This window comes from Haliotis asinina, chromosome 9 (genome assembly GCF_037392515.1).
Source record: "Haliotis asinina isolate JCU_RB_2024 chromosome 9, JCU_Hal_asi_v2, whole genome shotgun sequence".
NCBI classification, from domain to species: Eukaryota; Metazoa; Mollusca; class Gastropoda; order Lepetellida; family Haliotidae; genus Haliotis; species Haliotis asinina.
Genome location: NC_090288.1, coordinates 46,497,120 through 46,513,516, shown reverse-complemented (window position 1 = coordinate 46,513,516; position 16,397 = coordinate 46,497,120). Strand labels below are relative to the sequence as shown.

The 16,397-nt window shown below is 38.5% G+C and overlaps 1 protein-coding gene across 1 annotated transcript in view; it reads right to left on the bottom strand.

Moving 5' to 3' along the window:
* Positions 1-2,685: 2,685 nt before the first annotated feature.
* LOC137296866 (platelet endothelial aggregation receptor 1-like) overlaps positions 2,686-16,397 on the bottom strand; it is a 30,417-nt gene continuing 16,705 nt past the window's right edge. The window contains exons 7-13 of the mRNA XM_067828743.1: positions 10,697-10,834; positions 10,371-10,511; positions 5,240-5,380; positions 4,782-4,919; positions 3,917-3,997; positions 3,581-3,671; positions 2,686-3,289 (exon numbers count right to left, since the gene is read on the bottom strand). Of these exons, the coding sequence (XP_067684844.1) occupies positions 3,124-3,289; positions 3,581-3,671; positions 3,917-3,997; positions 4,782-4,919; positions 5,240-5,380; positions 10,371-10,511; positions 10,697-10,834 (896 nt within the window). The 3' untranslated portion in view covers positions 2,686-3,123. The remainder of the gene's footprint in view (positions 3,290-3,580; positions 3,672-3,916; positions 3,998-4,781; positions 4,920-5,239; positions 5,381-10,370; positions 10,512-10,696; positions 10,835-16,397) is intronic.

Genomic DNA, 16,397 nt, shown 5'->3' with positions numbered 1-16,397 from the left:
GACGGAATTGACACTCTTGATGGGGACGTAGAGTAAATCTATTCAGTTGCCTGATAGTATATAGATACACACGTTTATATATACTCATGCATTTGATATTTTAAATTGATTGTTAGGGCATTTAGTATCATTTATGAGAAACTAAATAACTAAATGTTAAGTGACTTATTTTTCAAAACAACAGTGACAAGGAACTTTAGCAAGATGAAAAAAGTATATCGCCAATGATTTGTTAACAGTAACACACACGCAGACATAAATCAAAGAAATCATTTTACTTGTACCTAAACGCATACATCAATACGTGTAATACTTTACGCAGGAATGGACAGTCGTGTGCTTTTTCTAAATGGCGTGCTGTTTATTAATTATGGCTATGTAACACTATGTTTCATGTGTCGATTGAGGTTTAGTGAACTCAGCATATAACAGTTTAGGCAAATAATAATTTAGGCAGAAAACAATGTGCGGCGGACAGAGGACAAAGATAAAATAAAAAAGTGATTCACCAAATACATAAAAATGAACTAAGTTGGGTACAGGCGTCAGTTTTGTATAATGTGTGTGTGATTATCACATTCATGTGCGCAAACCGTATCATACGTTTCTACCAGAACTGCGTAAACAGTATTTGTTGGTATAATAACCACACATGGTTTGAGCAGAATGTGATATCGATGTTTTGTATGAACAATACAAAATAGTTTCTTGTTGCATTCGATACCCTCCATTTGTCACCTGAATCATCTGATCACCTGTTATATCTGTAACCACAAACAGTACACGGGAACTTTAGCAAGATGAAAAAAGTATATCGCCAATGATTTGTTAACAGTAACACACACGCAGACATAAATCACAGAAATAATTTTACTTGTACCTAAACGCATACATCAATACGTGTAATACTTTACGCAGGAATGGACAGTCGTGTGCTTTTTCTAAATGGCGTGCTGTTTATTAATTATGGCTATGTAACACTATGTTTCATGTGTCGATTGAGGTTTAGTGAACTCAGCATATAACAGTTTAGGCAAATAATAATTTAGGCAGAAAACAATGTGCGGCGGACAGAGGACAAAGATAAAATAAAAAAGTGATTCACCAAATACATAAAAATGAACTAAGTTGGGTACAGGCGTCAGTTTTGTATAATGTGTGTGTGATTATCACATTCATGTGCGCAAACCGTATCATACGTTTCTACCAGAACTGCGTAAACAGTATTTGTTGGTATAATAACCACACATGGTTTGAGCAGAATGTGATATCGATGTTTTGTATGAACAATCCAAAATAGTTTCTTGTTGCATTCGATACCCTCCATTTGTCACCTGAATCATCTGATCACCTGTTATATCTGTAACCACAAACAGTACACGGGCTTAACGTTTATTTTCATATTTTCATCATGATACTCCCTTTACACATCTTGTCGGCCCTACAGCCGAAGCTTATTTAAAGTAACGTAGACTGAACACATACATAAAGTATATTATACCACGCCATGACATGTTTACGACACAAGTGCATAAATCGCGCGTGTGAGAGATATACCGGTATTTGGGCACGAATGTGGTACGCATACTGTGTCCATTAAGGGGTGTTCTCAGTTAATAATAATTAGGGCTGGGCGATGAGTCTGTTGCTGAAATGTGTTCACCGATTATGGGTGCAGCTCATAGCCACCTAGGCCAATTATAGCTTAGTGGACTGGCTGTAATAAGTATCACGGACATGAATATTTACTCAGTTTATGAGAACGCTTTGATCAAAATCAATTAAGTTGGTGAAGTTGAGCATAAAATAGTGCTGTTTATCTAAATATAATTTGTCCATTGAATTAGTTGGAGATGATATTACCATGTTTTTTCACAAAATTGTCCATGAGCGTCCGTGGTGTTCACTCTCGGGTGGTAGTTTAGGATGGTGGACGAGAGTGATAGAGATGAAGACATCAGCAGCCATGTTGTATTAATGTTTGGTTGAATTATGGTTGAAATGGTATACACAATGGTAAACATGTGACAGAACTCACATCGGGACTGAGTGGCCAATGATCCCGATGTGGAGACCCGCTCTGTCACTTACACCCATCCAGAATTCCGATGGCGATTCTTCGTCGTGGACGTAGTCGTAGGTGGGGCGACGGCCTTGGCCGACACCCCGACTAGCCGCACGATCCGTCCACTTCTCTTTTCCCTTACTGGTCTCCTTGGTCTTGCTGGATGGTCTCTCTGGTTGGTCTCACTGGATGGTCTCCCGACTGACCACATCAGTCAGGTTTTTAAACACAGGGCCATTACGCCACATTGTGCAAGGTCACTGGCCCATGCACATGTACATACGTAAGAATCGCCGACGTAGGGAGGTGTTAACTGACATGTATTGACAGCGTTTGAGAATTAAGGGTCCTGCCCGGAGGAGGGTTTATGATAAGAGGGGATACACCGAATGTTTGCAGAATACATAACATCGACATAGGGATTAGAATTTCGGTGCACTTCGGACTTATATTGAAACAAATAGATCGTTTGAATAAATGAAGGTTTAAGGAAACTAATTGAAATGATTTAGTCTATGACAAAATGAAAAAGACATCTTTTACATGTAGATGCAGAAATGTTGATTGAAACGTTGAGCATAAAGTAGTGCTGTTTATCTAAACATAAATTGTCCATTGAATTATGTTGGAAATGATATTACCATGTTTTTTATTCAATGAAAAAGACATTCATTGAAAGTGAATCATTACAAATGTTACAAATCAATAGTGGTGCAGCGAATTCATTTTCATCTTATTACAGCTTCTGTCAGGACTATAGTCACAGATAGTGATCCCAGTGGTACATACCTTGATACAGACTGTAATTAGCGTACATACTCGTAAATTTCCTCCACTTAATAACGGTCAAGAACAATGTGTCACATAGCGAGGGTACTTATTTACCAAGTACTGTTATGGTGAACAATATAAACTACATATTTCTGCAGTTCGCTATCGTGTTCTATTCGTGTTAAAATCATCCATTTTCATCATGAAGATGGTCGACGACGTAGTAATATGTAATACAACTGTCAAAATGTTCGCATGTTCTTTTTGTTGCTGGAACCTTTGTCCTCTCATCCAGTTTCATCATGAAGATGGTTGACTGTGTTGTAGTAGGGCGTGGCACTGTCGATATGTTCGTATGTACTTTCTGTGGCTGTTGTCTTTGTCTTCTCATCAAGTGTTACATAATGTTCCTCGCTCATCTTGGTCTGTAAGATCTCCAGTTGTTTCAGTAATCTGGCGTGAAAATAGTTTTTGTTGTTTTGTAGAGCACAACTAAATGATTGCTGTAAAGTATATGCAGGGGTTTGACTGGGTGAAAAAAATGGCTGTTTTGCAGAGGGACTTGTAACGCTGACCTCTGCCATCAAGGTATGTACTGTCAATAACGGGGTCTTAAGATACTATTTGCACACACGTGAACAGAACATTATGTTTGCTGAACAACTGGCGGATAAGGAATGAAAAAGACGTTCGTTAATTTTCCAAAACCTACGACTACTGGTAAAAGGAGGCAAAATATGTTACCGTCTGATGTATAGTGTTCCCCCAGTCACTGTGCAGATCAGCAACACACCAAGTACAGATGCCACTGGGGTTCCCCAGTTGGATCCCTCCTCTGTAGGGAAAAACAGACAAATGTGAGCCCTCCATCATGCACATAGACACTATATGCACGTCTGCTGGAAGCCCGGAGATACATTGTACATCTTATACTTTCAGCGCTAATACGCTTTTGCACTTTCATAACATAAATCTAATACAAGTAGTGTTAAATGACCATCGTTCCAAACCCATGCAATACACAGGAACTACAGCTTGGTAGGTCGTCTCATTACGTATGATCATACTGTATCGTCTCACCACTATCAGCGTCACTGCACTTCAAGTCCTTACATCCACAATCTGCTGTACAGTTAATCCTGTGCGTTCCTACGGCACATCCTGGAAGACAAATTAAGACATCGTTCTAAGTAGAAGTCTTGTGTTTCATGTGAGATGTCTGTGTATCAGGTGTCCATAAGAATTTCCCGACACCATATTAAGTCATACTGTTCATGTTCTAATATTATCCCTGTTTTTTAACATGCAAGTGCCCTAGGCTAAGAGCGTGTCGACCGATGTTACTGTTTTTACGAGTGTCGTTGACTTTGCTTTATGCCATGGACTGCAATGGTCGTAATCAGACTGGCACTAGTTGCCAAAACGACCATTGTATCTCGTCATGAGTAGTGATTGCCAAGTTCGGCAGCAGTCAGTTCCAACAATTCAAAGTTAACTACATCAAGAGCAAACGGCCTGAGAACAATGCTTGTCATACCCTTGACGTTTCCTGTAACTTATTTACCAGTACAAAGGTTAACACGAATCCTGAAGTTGAAGTCCATCTGGACATACAATCACAGTGTGAAACGCCCATACAGGATATGCAGGTAATGGATCTAATGTTTATCATTGAACAGTTCATGAATTGATTGAAATGAAAACAAAAAGTATCTAATAGTTGCATTTCCCTTCATTAACCTAATTGACAAATATCTCTAATGTAGATATTATGAATTGATCTTTCCTGCTGCTCATTCTCCAAGTTCTGTTTCTTTGTCTTTTCACAGCTGACACCATCTACACAGCTGCCACATCGTGAGGCGCAAAGCGCACAAACATAACGAACACATCAAGTAATAGGGTACTGCGACTTTTACTCTAATTCCGAAAGGTACAGACCCACCTTGTAGACATGTGTCATTGTACCATCCAGCTGAACATCCTCCAGGGCAGGTTCCGTTTGTCTTTTCACAGATGTCACCGTTGAGACAGTTTCCACAATGAGAGGTACAATTGATACCAAAGAATCCATTTGAACATGCTACAAAGGCATAACATATGGAATAACTGGGGAAATCGTATTGATGTTTCTCCTGATATGGCTGTTACACACGAGTGTCATTGACTTTGCTACATGCCAAGCTGGATTGCAATGACCATAACCAGATTGTCAGTAGTTGCCATAACGACCATTGTTTCCTATGTCAGTCTGTGCTAAACTGCTGAGAGCCAATCCACTTATAGCAAAGGAAACAACATGGTAAGATTGAATTAGGCAGACATATCATAGATTTGAATTCTCGTCCTTTCACCCAATTGATATATCTCAATATCCCAAATGCAATACATGTCATAACTTACGTTGTAGGCATGTACCGTCATTCATCCATCCTGCTGCACACCCATTAGGACAGATTCCGCTTGTCTTGCCGCAGCTGACACCATCCAGACAGTTTCCACATTGTGAGGCACAGTTGTTACCATAGAAACCATCCGGACATGCTACAAACACGCATATTATAAGGATATGGTGTAATAATATTATACAAAATTATTCTCATTTAAAAAAATACAAACAACACCCCCCCCTAAAAAAAATAAAATAAAACAAAAAAAAAACAAAACAAACAAACAAACAAACAAAACAAACACATACAAAAACAAAAAAAAACCAAAACAAACAAAAACAAAAAGAACCAGCAAAAGCAAAAAACAGAACAAAAAATCTAACAACACCAACAAAAAAGACTCCTTAGATTCTTACCTTGTTCCTGTCACTCTACCACACTGATGTACATTCTCCAGGAACGTTCATTCTTTCACAGCTAAGAACTTTTGGTTACATTAAAAAAGTAATGGGCTTTCATTGCTTTACCTTGTGAAATGTGTAACAGAGTAAATACGTCAAGACGATCATAATAAATCAAACGTACGTGCAGAACGCAAAGTTTAGCCTCTTAATTTACTTTAAATAAAGTAATTTTTAATATTCTAAAATTGTCAACACATCAGTGCAAGTGCCTGTGGTAAAAAGGATTATTCACTCTAACCACTTATGTTAACCATTCAGAAATACACAGGTTGCAGGTAGTAAATCCAGGTAGCTGCCTAAACGTGGGCACATATCCTGGCAATCTGACCACATGATCAAGAGAACATGGGCTCAGCTAGACAGTCGGCCGCCGTGTTGAGAGCAGCAATAGTTGTGCCTTTTTTAGGTTCAGGTTCGTATTACATGCTCAACAAGTATTTTGCTTCTCTTTTGTAGTTTTAAACACTCGTCAACTGTTTTGTACAAAACGACAACATATATGTACATAATACAACGCTACAACGACGGCAATCATTACGCAGACGGAAATAAAGGTTGGTGAAAGAGTTTCAGCCTTCTGTGATTCTTGGAACAACAGTCAGTCTCAATCAAAGCATGTAGTCGTACACTGCATTAATAATTTGTTGTAAATACTTCATGTATGTGACAGATGAAGTAAACGCACCGTATAAGGACAAGGAAGCAATTTGCACGAGGCATGCACAAGTAGTGTCAAAATCTGGATTTAGTTCTAGGCTTGCCCCCCCCCCCCCCCCTTTAAAATTACTTGTACAAAGACAGACACGTTATTCAGTCCAGCTGTTGTACCACCAAATTCCAATCTCAAACATAACTATAATCCTTCATACACAAAACAGCGAATGGTGGACTATGTTTCACATTCCATATCTGCTCTACAGATTTATCATGCACGTTCCTAAGAGCATACGCGTTCAGTAATGTAAGAAAGCGTCATTAGAAGAGTAAGACCCTAATATGGTGATCTACCTTCAGTTATTTGCGATGAAAAGCCCATTTTACATTGTATTTTCCATAAATAGTTTTACAGATATGTGATAGGTAGAGCATGACATGAAAGGGAAACTTCCTCTACCGGACAAAACCCAAAACACGATTGTCGGCTCCTTATACATATTTCAAAGCAAGCAGAGAAGAAAATTGACGAGAAGACAAACAACTAGCATTACATCCTTAAACGTTGTGCGTATATCGTGGATGAGATGGCTAAGCCAGCAAACCTTGGTCAATACTGGGATACCCCATTCTAAATAGAAAACCAGGTCTGTTTTAGTGCATTAAGCAGTTCCAAACCATAATGCAAGGCTTTGTTAGCCATATATGGACTATACCGTCCGATTCACAGTAACCCTTCATTTGTAGCCCTGTCGTTCTTCACCGAACAGAAGTCATTTACCCCTGTAATTTTTGCTACTCAGCTGTGTGCCTATGGCCGTCGCTTATGGTTGATACTAAAACTAACGATGGTAATTAATCCATCTGGTTGATAAACCACCAATGCAAACATAAACACGATAATTATGCGTGTTTCCATTGTCTAGTCGTAGGTGTTAGAATTGTCACACCTCTCACACCTGTGTATACAAACCATCTTTCACCTTGGAAACGTGCCCCGCTGAGAAACAAAATCATTGTTTCATCAAGAAATGGATTTTATTGTCCAAGCTACCTCAAGCCAAATATCAATACATGAGTCAATAACTTCACAAATGAGTCCGGGTAACAACTTACTTTTACATCAGGAACATGTTTGTTGAGGCGTGTCGATAAACTTTTGAGATATTCGACCGTGACCTCATAGGAATATCAAGGGTAGTTAATTTTACGAACTGAGAGTGGTTTCCCTTAGACTGTGCTCCATTACTGACTGACTGGACCTTGCATGTAAAATATATGAGTTATTATTACACTAATTCACTATACTGTTATGGGTTATTGGTATATCGTTATAATGTGCTATGAGAATGGGTTTTTTTTTGTTATTTGTATAATCATTGATTATGGGTCACATTTCGCATCATTCGTGTTATTTTAGCGGCCCGGTTGTTACGACGCAAATTGTAATAACGCGGTAAAATTGAATAAACTGCGGCAAAACCGCAAATTGTAATGCCGCGGGAAATTATAATAAAAAGTGCGGGAAAAAATGCAGTAACTGCAACTGTAAATTATAATAAAAACTGCGGCAAATTGTTACAATTTGCCGCAGTGTATTACATTTTATCGCGTTATTAAATTTGCGTCGCAACAATGTCACTTTGTATTTCATACGTATTGTCATTTGCTGTTATGTGCAAATGTCTGCAGAAATAGCATTTAATGCAGTATGTATGTTGTTTATGTGACAGAGTAAGAAAGAAAAAATACAGAATCAAGCATGATCATGTACGCAAATGAACCGCGTATTTAGCTGACATTGACTATTGGGCATCTTGGGATAGTAGTTTCGATCGCATACTCATTTTAAGCTAGATGTATGAAATATATTTGAAAAGGGTGTGAGTGGGAAGCCAAAACCACAGCTCCTATCACAGAATGTCTACATCATTACGCCTTAACCAAACAAAACGATGATTAATTGACATTAGCTATGAACTACACCCGATGTCATTTCTAATGGTGATATACTGTCTAATATCCCCTGTGTATATTTGCCTTAAAAAGCAGTTACAAAGTTTGTCTGCATAGTATTAAGCATTCAGTAGCTTTTGTTCGTCGGTTACACTTGCTCATTGGTACAATAAGAGCCACTTATATCAGTTGACAGATAAACGGTAAACAAAGTCACAGCGCATTTATGGTTTGACCATTCCGTTATCCTTTCCTCATGCATTATTCCTATTTCATATTAGATACAACATTTAGAACTCCGTGCCGAGAATGTTGTTGGTGCCTCCTGAAATAACATTAGTTTCATATGCCAAACCTCAAAAAAAATGATAAAAGCGTAAACAAGAGAATACTCATATATGAAAACATGTTGCCAAATACACTCGGTAACCATTTGTCTTTCAAAACTTTCAAAACTTAGGATCTCTACGTACGTTGTACACACAACATTGTGTCATCATTCATCCATCCTGCTGCACATCCTTTTGGACATGTTCCATTTGTTTTCGCACAGATGGCACCATCTAGACAGTTTCCACAGAGAGCGGCGCAGTTGTCACCGTGGGATCCGTTTGGACATGCTGATTCCAATATAGTCTTGTTTGATAGCCCCCGCTAGGCCATGTGGATCTAATACTGGATTCTGAGATTTATATTGTCCGCAAGTTTTACGTTAATTGGATATTCGAAATGACGCATTCTCTTGCGTAGACGTTTTATATGTCGATGAATAGTTCTGTTATGTGATAAGGTGCACGGCTTGGTAATGGTAATTTGAAGGAAATGTTTAATAAAAAAAACAACTTAATTGAACAACAGTGAAGATAGGTATATTAACTATTATTATTTGCTCTGTCATAGAGTGGCATCATTACTTACGTTGAAGACATAATTACATAATTGCTAAGACTTTTGCATTATAATTTGCTAATTACGTATTAATTTCGTGTGTATATTTACTGGGTTACTGATTAGCTTGATTTGAGTCAAATTTTATAATAACAATTTCAGTTTCAACTCGTAACAAAGTCCCAAAAAGAGATTTGACTTTAACCTTCTCTGATGACCACACACCAACAAATGAAACCCTGCACCTACACCTACACTGCACCTACACCTACACCTACACCTACACCTACACCTACTTTGTCGTATTAGGCGTATATTCGTAGATATATCTGTCATGATCACATGTGTCGTCATTCATCCACCCTTCTGCACACAGCCATGACAGGACAGTCATGGCTGCTTCATTCAACTAACATCATTGGTGGAAACATTGGGTTTATGTTTTTCGACGGATATAGAGTCTCAGTTCGATTCACAATTTAACAACGACACGGCAATGTTCACAATGTTTGCATATAATTTGTAGAATGAATGGATTCACGTGTTTGCTATGAATGGAAAAATAGTTCAGTCACAACGTGACATATTTGAGAGGTCATTGGTTATCCAATCAAATCGTTAGAATCTCAGGTCAAGTTACGACACAGGTCAACGCGATACGACACACGTGTCACGAACGAGATTAGTATGCAACTGCCAATACGTTGACCTCGTGGGTAATATGAATCAATATCACACAATGTTAAATGAATGTGCTGACTTTACAAATACGTGTTGCTTTGGAGTATGTTAACAATATTATTGCACCACCTGATATTCATTTCATACGATTCCAACTCACGTTTAATACACATCCTAAAAGATTTTATTGTCTTTCACAGATGTCAGTTTCCACATTAGGAGGTACAGTCACTGCTATAGAGACCATCTGACTTGGTGAATAGCTACCGGCCAAAAGACAAACATGACCTTCTTTCTGCACCATTCATTCATAAGATGACATCAGCACTCACTTCGTTTGTGCCGCCATTCAGCCATTATGCTGTACATCCGTGTGTGGACATGTTCCATTTTCCTTAACACGACTGTCACAAATTAGGTAATTTCCACACTTGTACGTTTGACACACTGCCTATATATTAAAGAAGTATATCACTCGTGGACATCAACATATTGACTCACGTTGCAGACAAAAGATATCATTTATCCATCCTGGTGCACATCCGTTAAGACAGATTCCGTTTGTCTTGTCACAGCTTACACTATCCAGACATTTTCCACACTGTAAGGAACAGTTAGTGCCATAGGAACCATCTGGACATGCTGCAAACACATGAACATAAAGAACGCACGTCGTCATCACTTAACCCATCAAATGATTTATGATCACATACTAGTCAATTGATGTCATGACACGTAGTCACTCGCACTGTAGACAAATATCTTCCTTGTGTAAACGTATTTTATACGAGCTTTCACTTATCATACTTAAATTCATACAAACCTACCCTGCATACATGTACTGTTCATCCACCCTGCTTCACATCCTCCAGGACAGGTTCCGTTTGTCTTGTCACAGATGTCCTCACTGAGACAGTGGCCGCACATGGAGGAGCAGTTGTTACCATATGTACCATTAGGACACACTGCACAAACAAACGTACAATGTAATAAAGCTTTCGTAAGCAGATATCGTCAACTGCCAGCAGACAAACATGACTTTCTCTCTGCACCTTTCAGTCATATCATGCCATCAACACCCACGTTGTTCACTTGAGTTTTTGTCGCCATTCAGCTCTTATAACACGCTCCGTGAAGAAACTTGTCAGGAATTGAAATCAGGAAGGTAAGAATATAAAGAAAATAGCTGTATGTAAAAATCACATGAATCTTCTTAATACTTTATTTTACATCATAATAAAGCTATGTACACAAGGTAAATGAGCCGAGTTTCAATCTTCGTTTGCATCGTCTTCTAGCTGATGATGTTTGTCAACATCACATCACGTGACTTGTGACGTAGGATGCCGCTCGATTAAAATACTACCGAAATATTTTAGGGCCATCCTTATCCAATTGTAAGTAATGTTAAACAATTTTTTACACGTTCTTCCTGCATCCTTTCAGACAAATATGACCGTGCGTGGTGCGCATAGATCAAAATACATCACAGATGACCTAGGCAATGCTTATAGACTGGTGGTAGAAGAAACTGTGTCCGAACAGAGAGTGAGTGAGTGAGTGAGTTAATGTTTAACGTCACATCGGCAATATTGCAGTCATATCGTGACGAGAACCAATAATAATATACCTAATAGAGAATGGTAAAAGACCTGTCAACGAAGGACAGTAAAACAACTAGACTATCACAGACAGACAGACATGTAAAACTAGTAATTAATCTAAAAAATTAACTCTAGAGGACGACACAATATAACAACAGGCTATAGACCGCCAACAACTGAAGGAAGATCACCATACCAGGGTCCATGGGGACTTACAGTACCTTTGCTACCTGCATGGACCCTAGCTGGATTTACACCATCCTTTCAGCCGTTGGTGATTGTGCTAAAGTTTAGCCAAATTTTTAAAAGAACAAATATACTACGTTTAAAATCGGGTAAGCAAAAATTAAGCTGAGAAATGTTTTGGGACCTACGTACCCTCTCAGGAGGACAATAATTTTACGATACTTTAACCCCCTTTGAGGATACAGCCACTAACAATACCAGTTGCTAATTTATACTACCGATAATTAAATTACATCTATCTACAACACAGTAATCAAACTTCAGTCATGAAATCAATTTCTTTTAAAAAATTAATTAAATGGACACAAACAGTGGTAAAAAGATCCTTAACGGTTTTGACATTGAAGTATTTACCCCTTGTGATGGAGAATTCAACACAGTCAAGCAAGATGTGCTTGACTGTGACTCTCTCATCACAAGGGATACAAAACGGAGGATCCTCACCTGTCAACAGGCGTGCATGTGTATATCTTGTATGGCCAATACGACATCGTCGCATGATTACCTCCTCAAATCTGGACTGACAACCCAAGTAGGTATAACCAATGTAGGGTTTTATTTCATGTAGTTTATTTATACCCACTTGGGTGTCCCACTTCTTTTGCATCAGATCACGGATAAAAGATCTAATTGTAGCTTTATAATCAGAATATGGAATAAGAAGTGGTGTAACAGATTTGTTGAGTGCTTCCTTGGCAGCAAGATCAGCCATTGTGTTCACAGAAATGCCAACATGGCTAGGTAACCAACAAAAGACGATGTCGTATTGGCCGGTAGCAAGATTATTAAACAGTTCAATAATTTCTATTAAAAGTGGATGTTTGGAAGAAAGATTTTTAATAGCCTGAAGGCAAGAAAGAGAGTCTGAATAGATTACATACTGTTTATGTTTGGGGTGTCTTTCAATATATTTATGAGCTGTTAATATAGCGTTTGCTTCCGCTGTGAAAATAGAGCTGTGATCCGGTAATCTGGAAGAGAATGTTTTGGACCCAATGACTGTGGCACAAGCCACTGCACCATCACCCTCGGATCCATCTGTGAATAAGGATTTATATGTATTGTATTTACTTTTAGATTCTTGTTTATATTGTAATTCATTGGTCTCTGATTTTCTAAATGTTGTCAGTGTAAGGTCAACTTGTGGTCTCACCAATTGCCAAGGAGGAGAAGAAAGTAAACAGGAAGGAGCTATTTTTTCTAGCTGAATGCCAGCAGCAGAAAGGAAAGGTTTCACTCTTTTTCCAAGAGGTGGAACAAGAGAAGACTGCTTGTTATACAAATCCTCATACAAAGGATTAAAGACACAGTTATAGGCAGGGTTTGATTTGCTGGAACACAATTTTGTTACATACTGTAAAGTTAATTTTATACGGCGTTGATTAAGATATGGTTCATCAGCCTCGACATAGAGGCTGTCAACAGGTGATGTTCGAAAAGAGCCAAGACAAAGTCTGAGACCTTGATGGTGAACAGAATCTAAAAGTTTTAGGTTGCTTTTGCAGGCTCCACCATATATAATGGAACCATAATCAAGTTTCGAACGAATCAATGATCGATAAAGTTGTAAGAGGGTAGCATGATCGCCTGCCCACTTAGAATGTGAAACAACTTTCAACAAGTCAAGTGCCTTCAGGCATTTAGTTTTGAGGGATTTGATATGTGGTAGAAACGTTAAATGTGAGGCAAAAATCAAACCGAAGAACTTGGCCTCCTTTAAAACCGTAATGGGAGTTTCATTGAGAAACAGTTCAGGGTCTTTATGCGGCTTATACTTTCTACAAAAATGTATACAATTAGTCTTGGTTTTAGAAAATTTGAAACCGTTTTCAAGACACCATTTATTAATCTTGTTTAAACACAACTGCAGTTGCCGTTCAATGGTATGCATATTTTTACCACGACAAGAAATATTACAATCATCCACAAATAACGATCCATCAATTGAATTGTTTAAAACTTTTGATAAACTGTTTATCTTAACACTAAACAATGTTACTGACAAAATACTGCCTTGTGGGACACCCTGATCCTGACTGTAATGATCAGACAGGGTAGACCCCACTTGGACTTGAAATTGTCTGACTTCTAAAAACTGTGATATGAAAAGGCTGTAAACGACCCCTCAAACCAAAATCATGGAGATCTTTCAAAATGCCATACTTCCATGTCGTATCGTATGCCTTTTCAAGATCGAAAAAAATCGATACAGCATGTTGTTCATTTAGCATGGAATGTTTGATGAAAGACTCTAAGCGTACCAAATGATCGATGGTACTACGATTTTTCCGGAAACCACATTGAATGTCAGTGATAAGGTTGTTGGTTTCCAGGTACCAAACTAGACGATTATTAACCATTCGTTCCATTGTCTTGCAAACACAGCTAGTTAAAGAAATTGGTCTGTAATTAGATGGATCTGTGTGATCCCGGCCAGGTTTAGGAATAGGAATGATTATGGCATTTCGCCATGATGGTGGGAAATTACCAGAAGTCCAGATACTGTCAAAGATATTTAGTAATGTTTCTAAACACGAGTCAGGTAGATGTTTAAGGAGCTGATCATGAATATTATCGGCTCCCGAAGCAGTGTCATGGGCTTGCCCAAGTGCAGTATGGAGCTCTTGAATTGAAAAGATTTCATTATAATCCTCTCCATTATCTGAACTAAAATTAATTGACTTTTTTTCTTGCTGATTTTTAAACTTCTGAAAGGTTGGTGGATAATTGGAGGAGGAGGAATGTTTAGCTAATGTTTCACCTAACTTGTTAGCAATATCAGATTTTTTTGTTAAAAAATGTCTCCCTCTTTAAGATGGTGTACACTACATTTGGAACCTTTACCTTTAATCTTCTTCACCATATTCCATACCTTAGTTTTGCCATGACTCTCGTTTATGCTGTTTAAATGTACGGCGAGCCTTGGCGTTTGAAATTTTAAACTGGTTTAAATTATGGACTGTTGGATGCCGGCTAAAATATTTTTCTGCCTTTTTCCTAGCCTTTCGAGCTTGTTTGCAGTCAATGGTAAACCATGGTTTACGAATGTGTGGAACCATAGAGGATTTGGGAATACAATCATCAGCAACCATATTTAATTCACCAGAAAACAGCTGAATAGGATCAGACGCATTTAAAAAGATTTCGGGTTTTAATCTGTTTGTGCATAAGGTCTCAAATAAAGACCAATCTGCCTTGTTAAAGTTCCACCTTGACGACGGTGCAGCATCACTTGGGTTTATGGCTGTGAATATAGTGGGAAAATGATCACTTCCACAAAGATCATCGTGGACTGACCATTCAAATTCATTGTATAAGCTGGTATCCGCAACTGTTAAATCTAGAGAGGAGTATAAGCCAGTTGCAGGGTGAAGATATGTGTTAGAATTATCATTGAAAATACATAAATCAGAATTGGTGAAGAAATCCTCAAGAATCTTTCCTTTTGTGTTGGTGTTATTGCTACCCCAAAGCGGATTATGACCATTTAAATCTCCCATGATAATGCAAGGTTTTGGGAGTTGATCATAAAGCATCTGAAGATCAGATTGCTGCAGAGACGATGATGGCGGAATATACAATGAACACAATGTGAAAACAATATGCAGAGTAACACGCACTGCAACTGCCTGAAGAGGGGTATTGAGAGGAACAGTGCTGTGGATAGTTCCATGATTCACCAAAATAGAGGACCCCCCAGTAGCCTTATCACCTGGAGGGGAGAAACAGTTGTAGGCATTATAGTGCCTTAAATCAAAATTATCTGTGGATTTGAGGTATGTTTCCTGTAAACATATTGCTGATGGTTTAAAGTCTTGAATTAAAAGCTGTAAATCATTAAAATTATTCCGTATGCCTCTACAGTTCCACCGTATTATATTTTGAGAACTCATGGAGGTTCTACAGGAGATCTGTGACAGTTTCTACTCCGCTCACTAATCTGCGGTGTGATATCCATGTGTAAAAGTTCAAATGGATTATGAACCTCCACAGGGACCGTCAAGGGCACTGGGACCTCAACATGTTTCAGAGTTCTTGATTCTTTCTTTTTTAACGACTTCCTTTCTCTTTTCGTTAACCGTTCTGTGTTTGTTGCTGGTTGGGACTCAGCAGATTGGGACACAGCAGATGTCTCCGTCACAGGCTTCGAAGATGTCTCAGTCTGAGTCTCCGATGTAGATTCACCAGAAATGGTATACAATTTTATTTGTTTGTTCAACACTCAGGATATTGCAGTCTGGCAGCCATTATCCACTTTGTGAACACTGGAAGACACGGCTGCAGAGTAAGATTTTGGGGAAGGAGTTACAGTTGAAAGATCTGCTACAAGTTTTTTTGCTTCTGAAAAAGAGATGTTATTTGAGTACTTGATTTTATTGATTTTGACTTCTCTCTCAAATTTTGGACACATCTTCGAAGATGACATGTGCTTGCCATGGCAATTTGCACACTTGACATCATTTGTGCAATCAGAGGCGTCATGCTGTTCACTACAACGGAAGCACACTGAAGCATTCTTACAGAACCTGGCACCATGTCCAAATTGCTGACATTTGAAGCAACGAAGTGGATTAGGGATAAATATATCCACTCCAAGGTTGAAATATCCAGCTTTGATAGAATCTGGAAGTTTAGAGAGAGCAAACGTCAAAAGGTAAGTATTTGTAGAAACAATTTT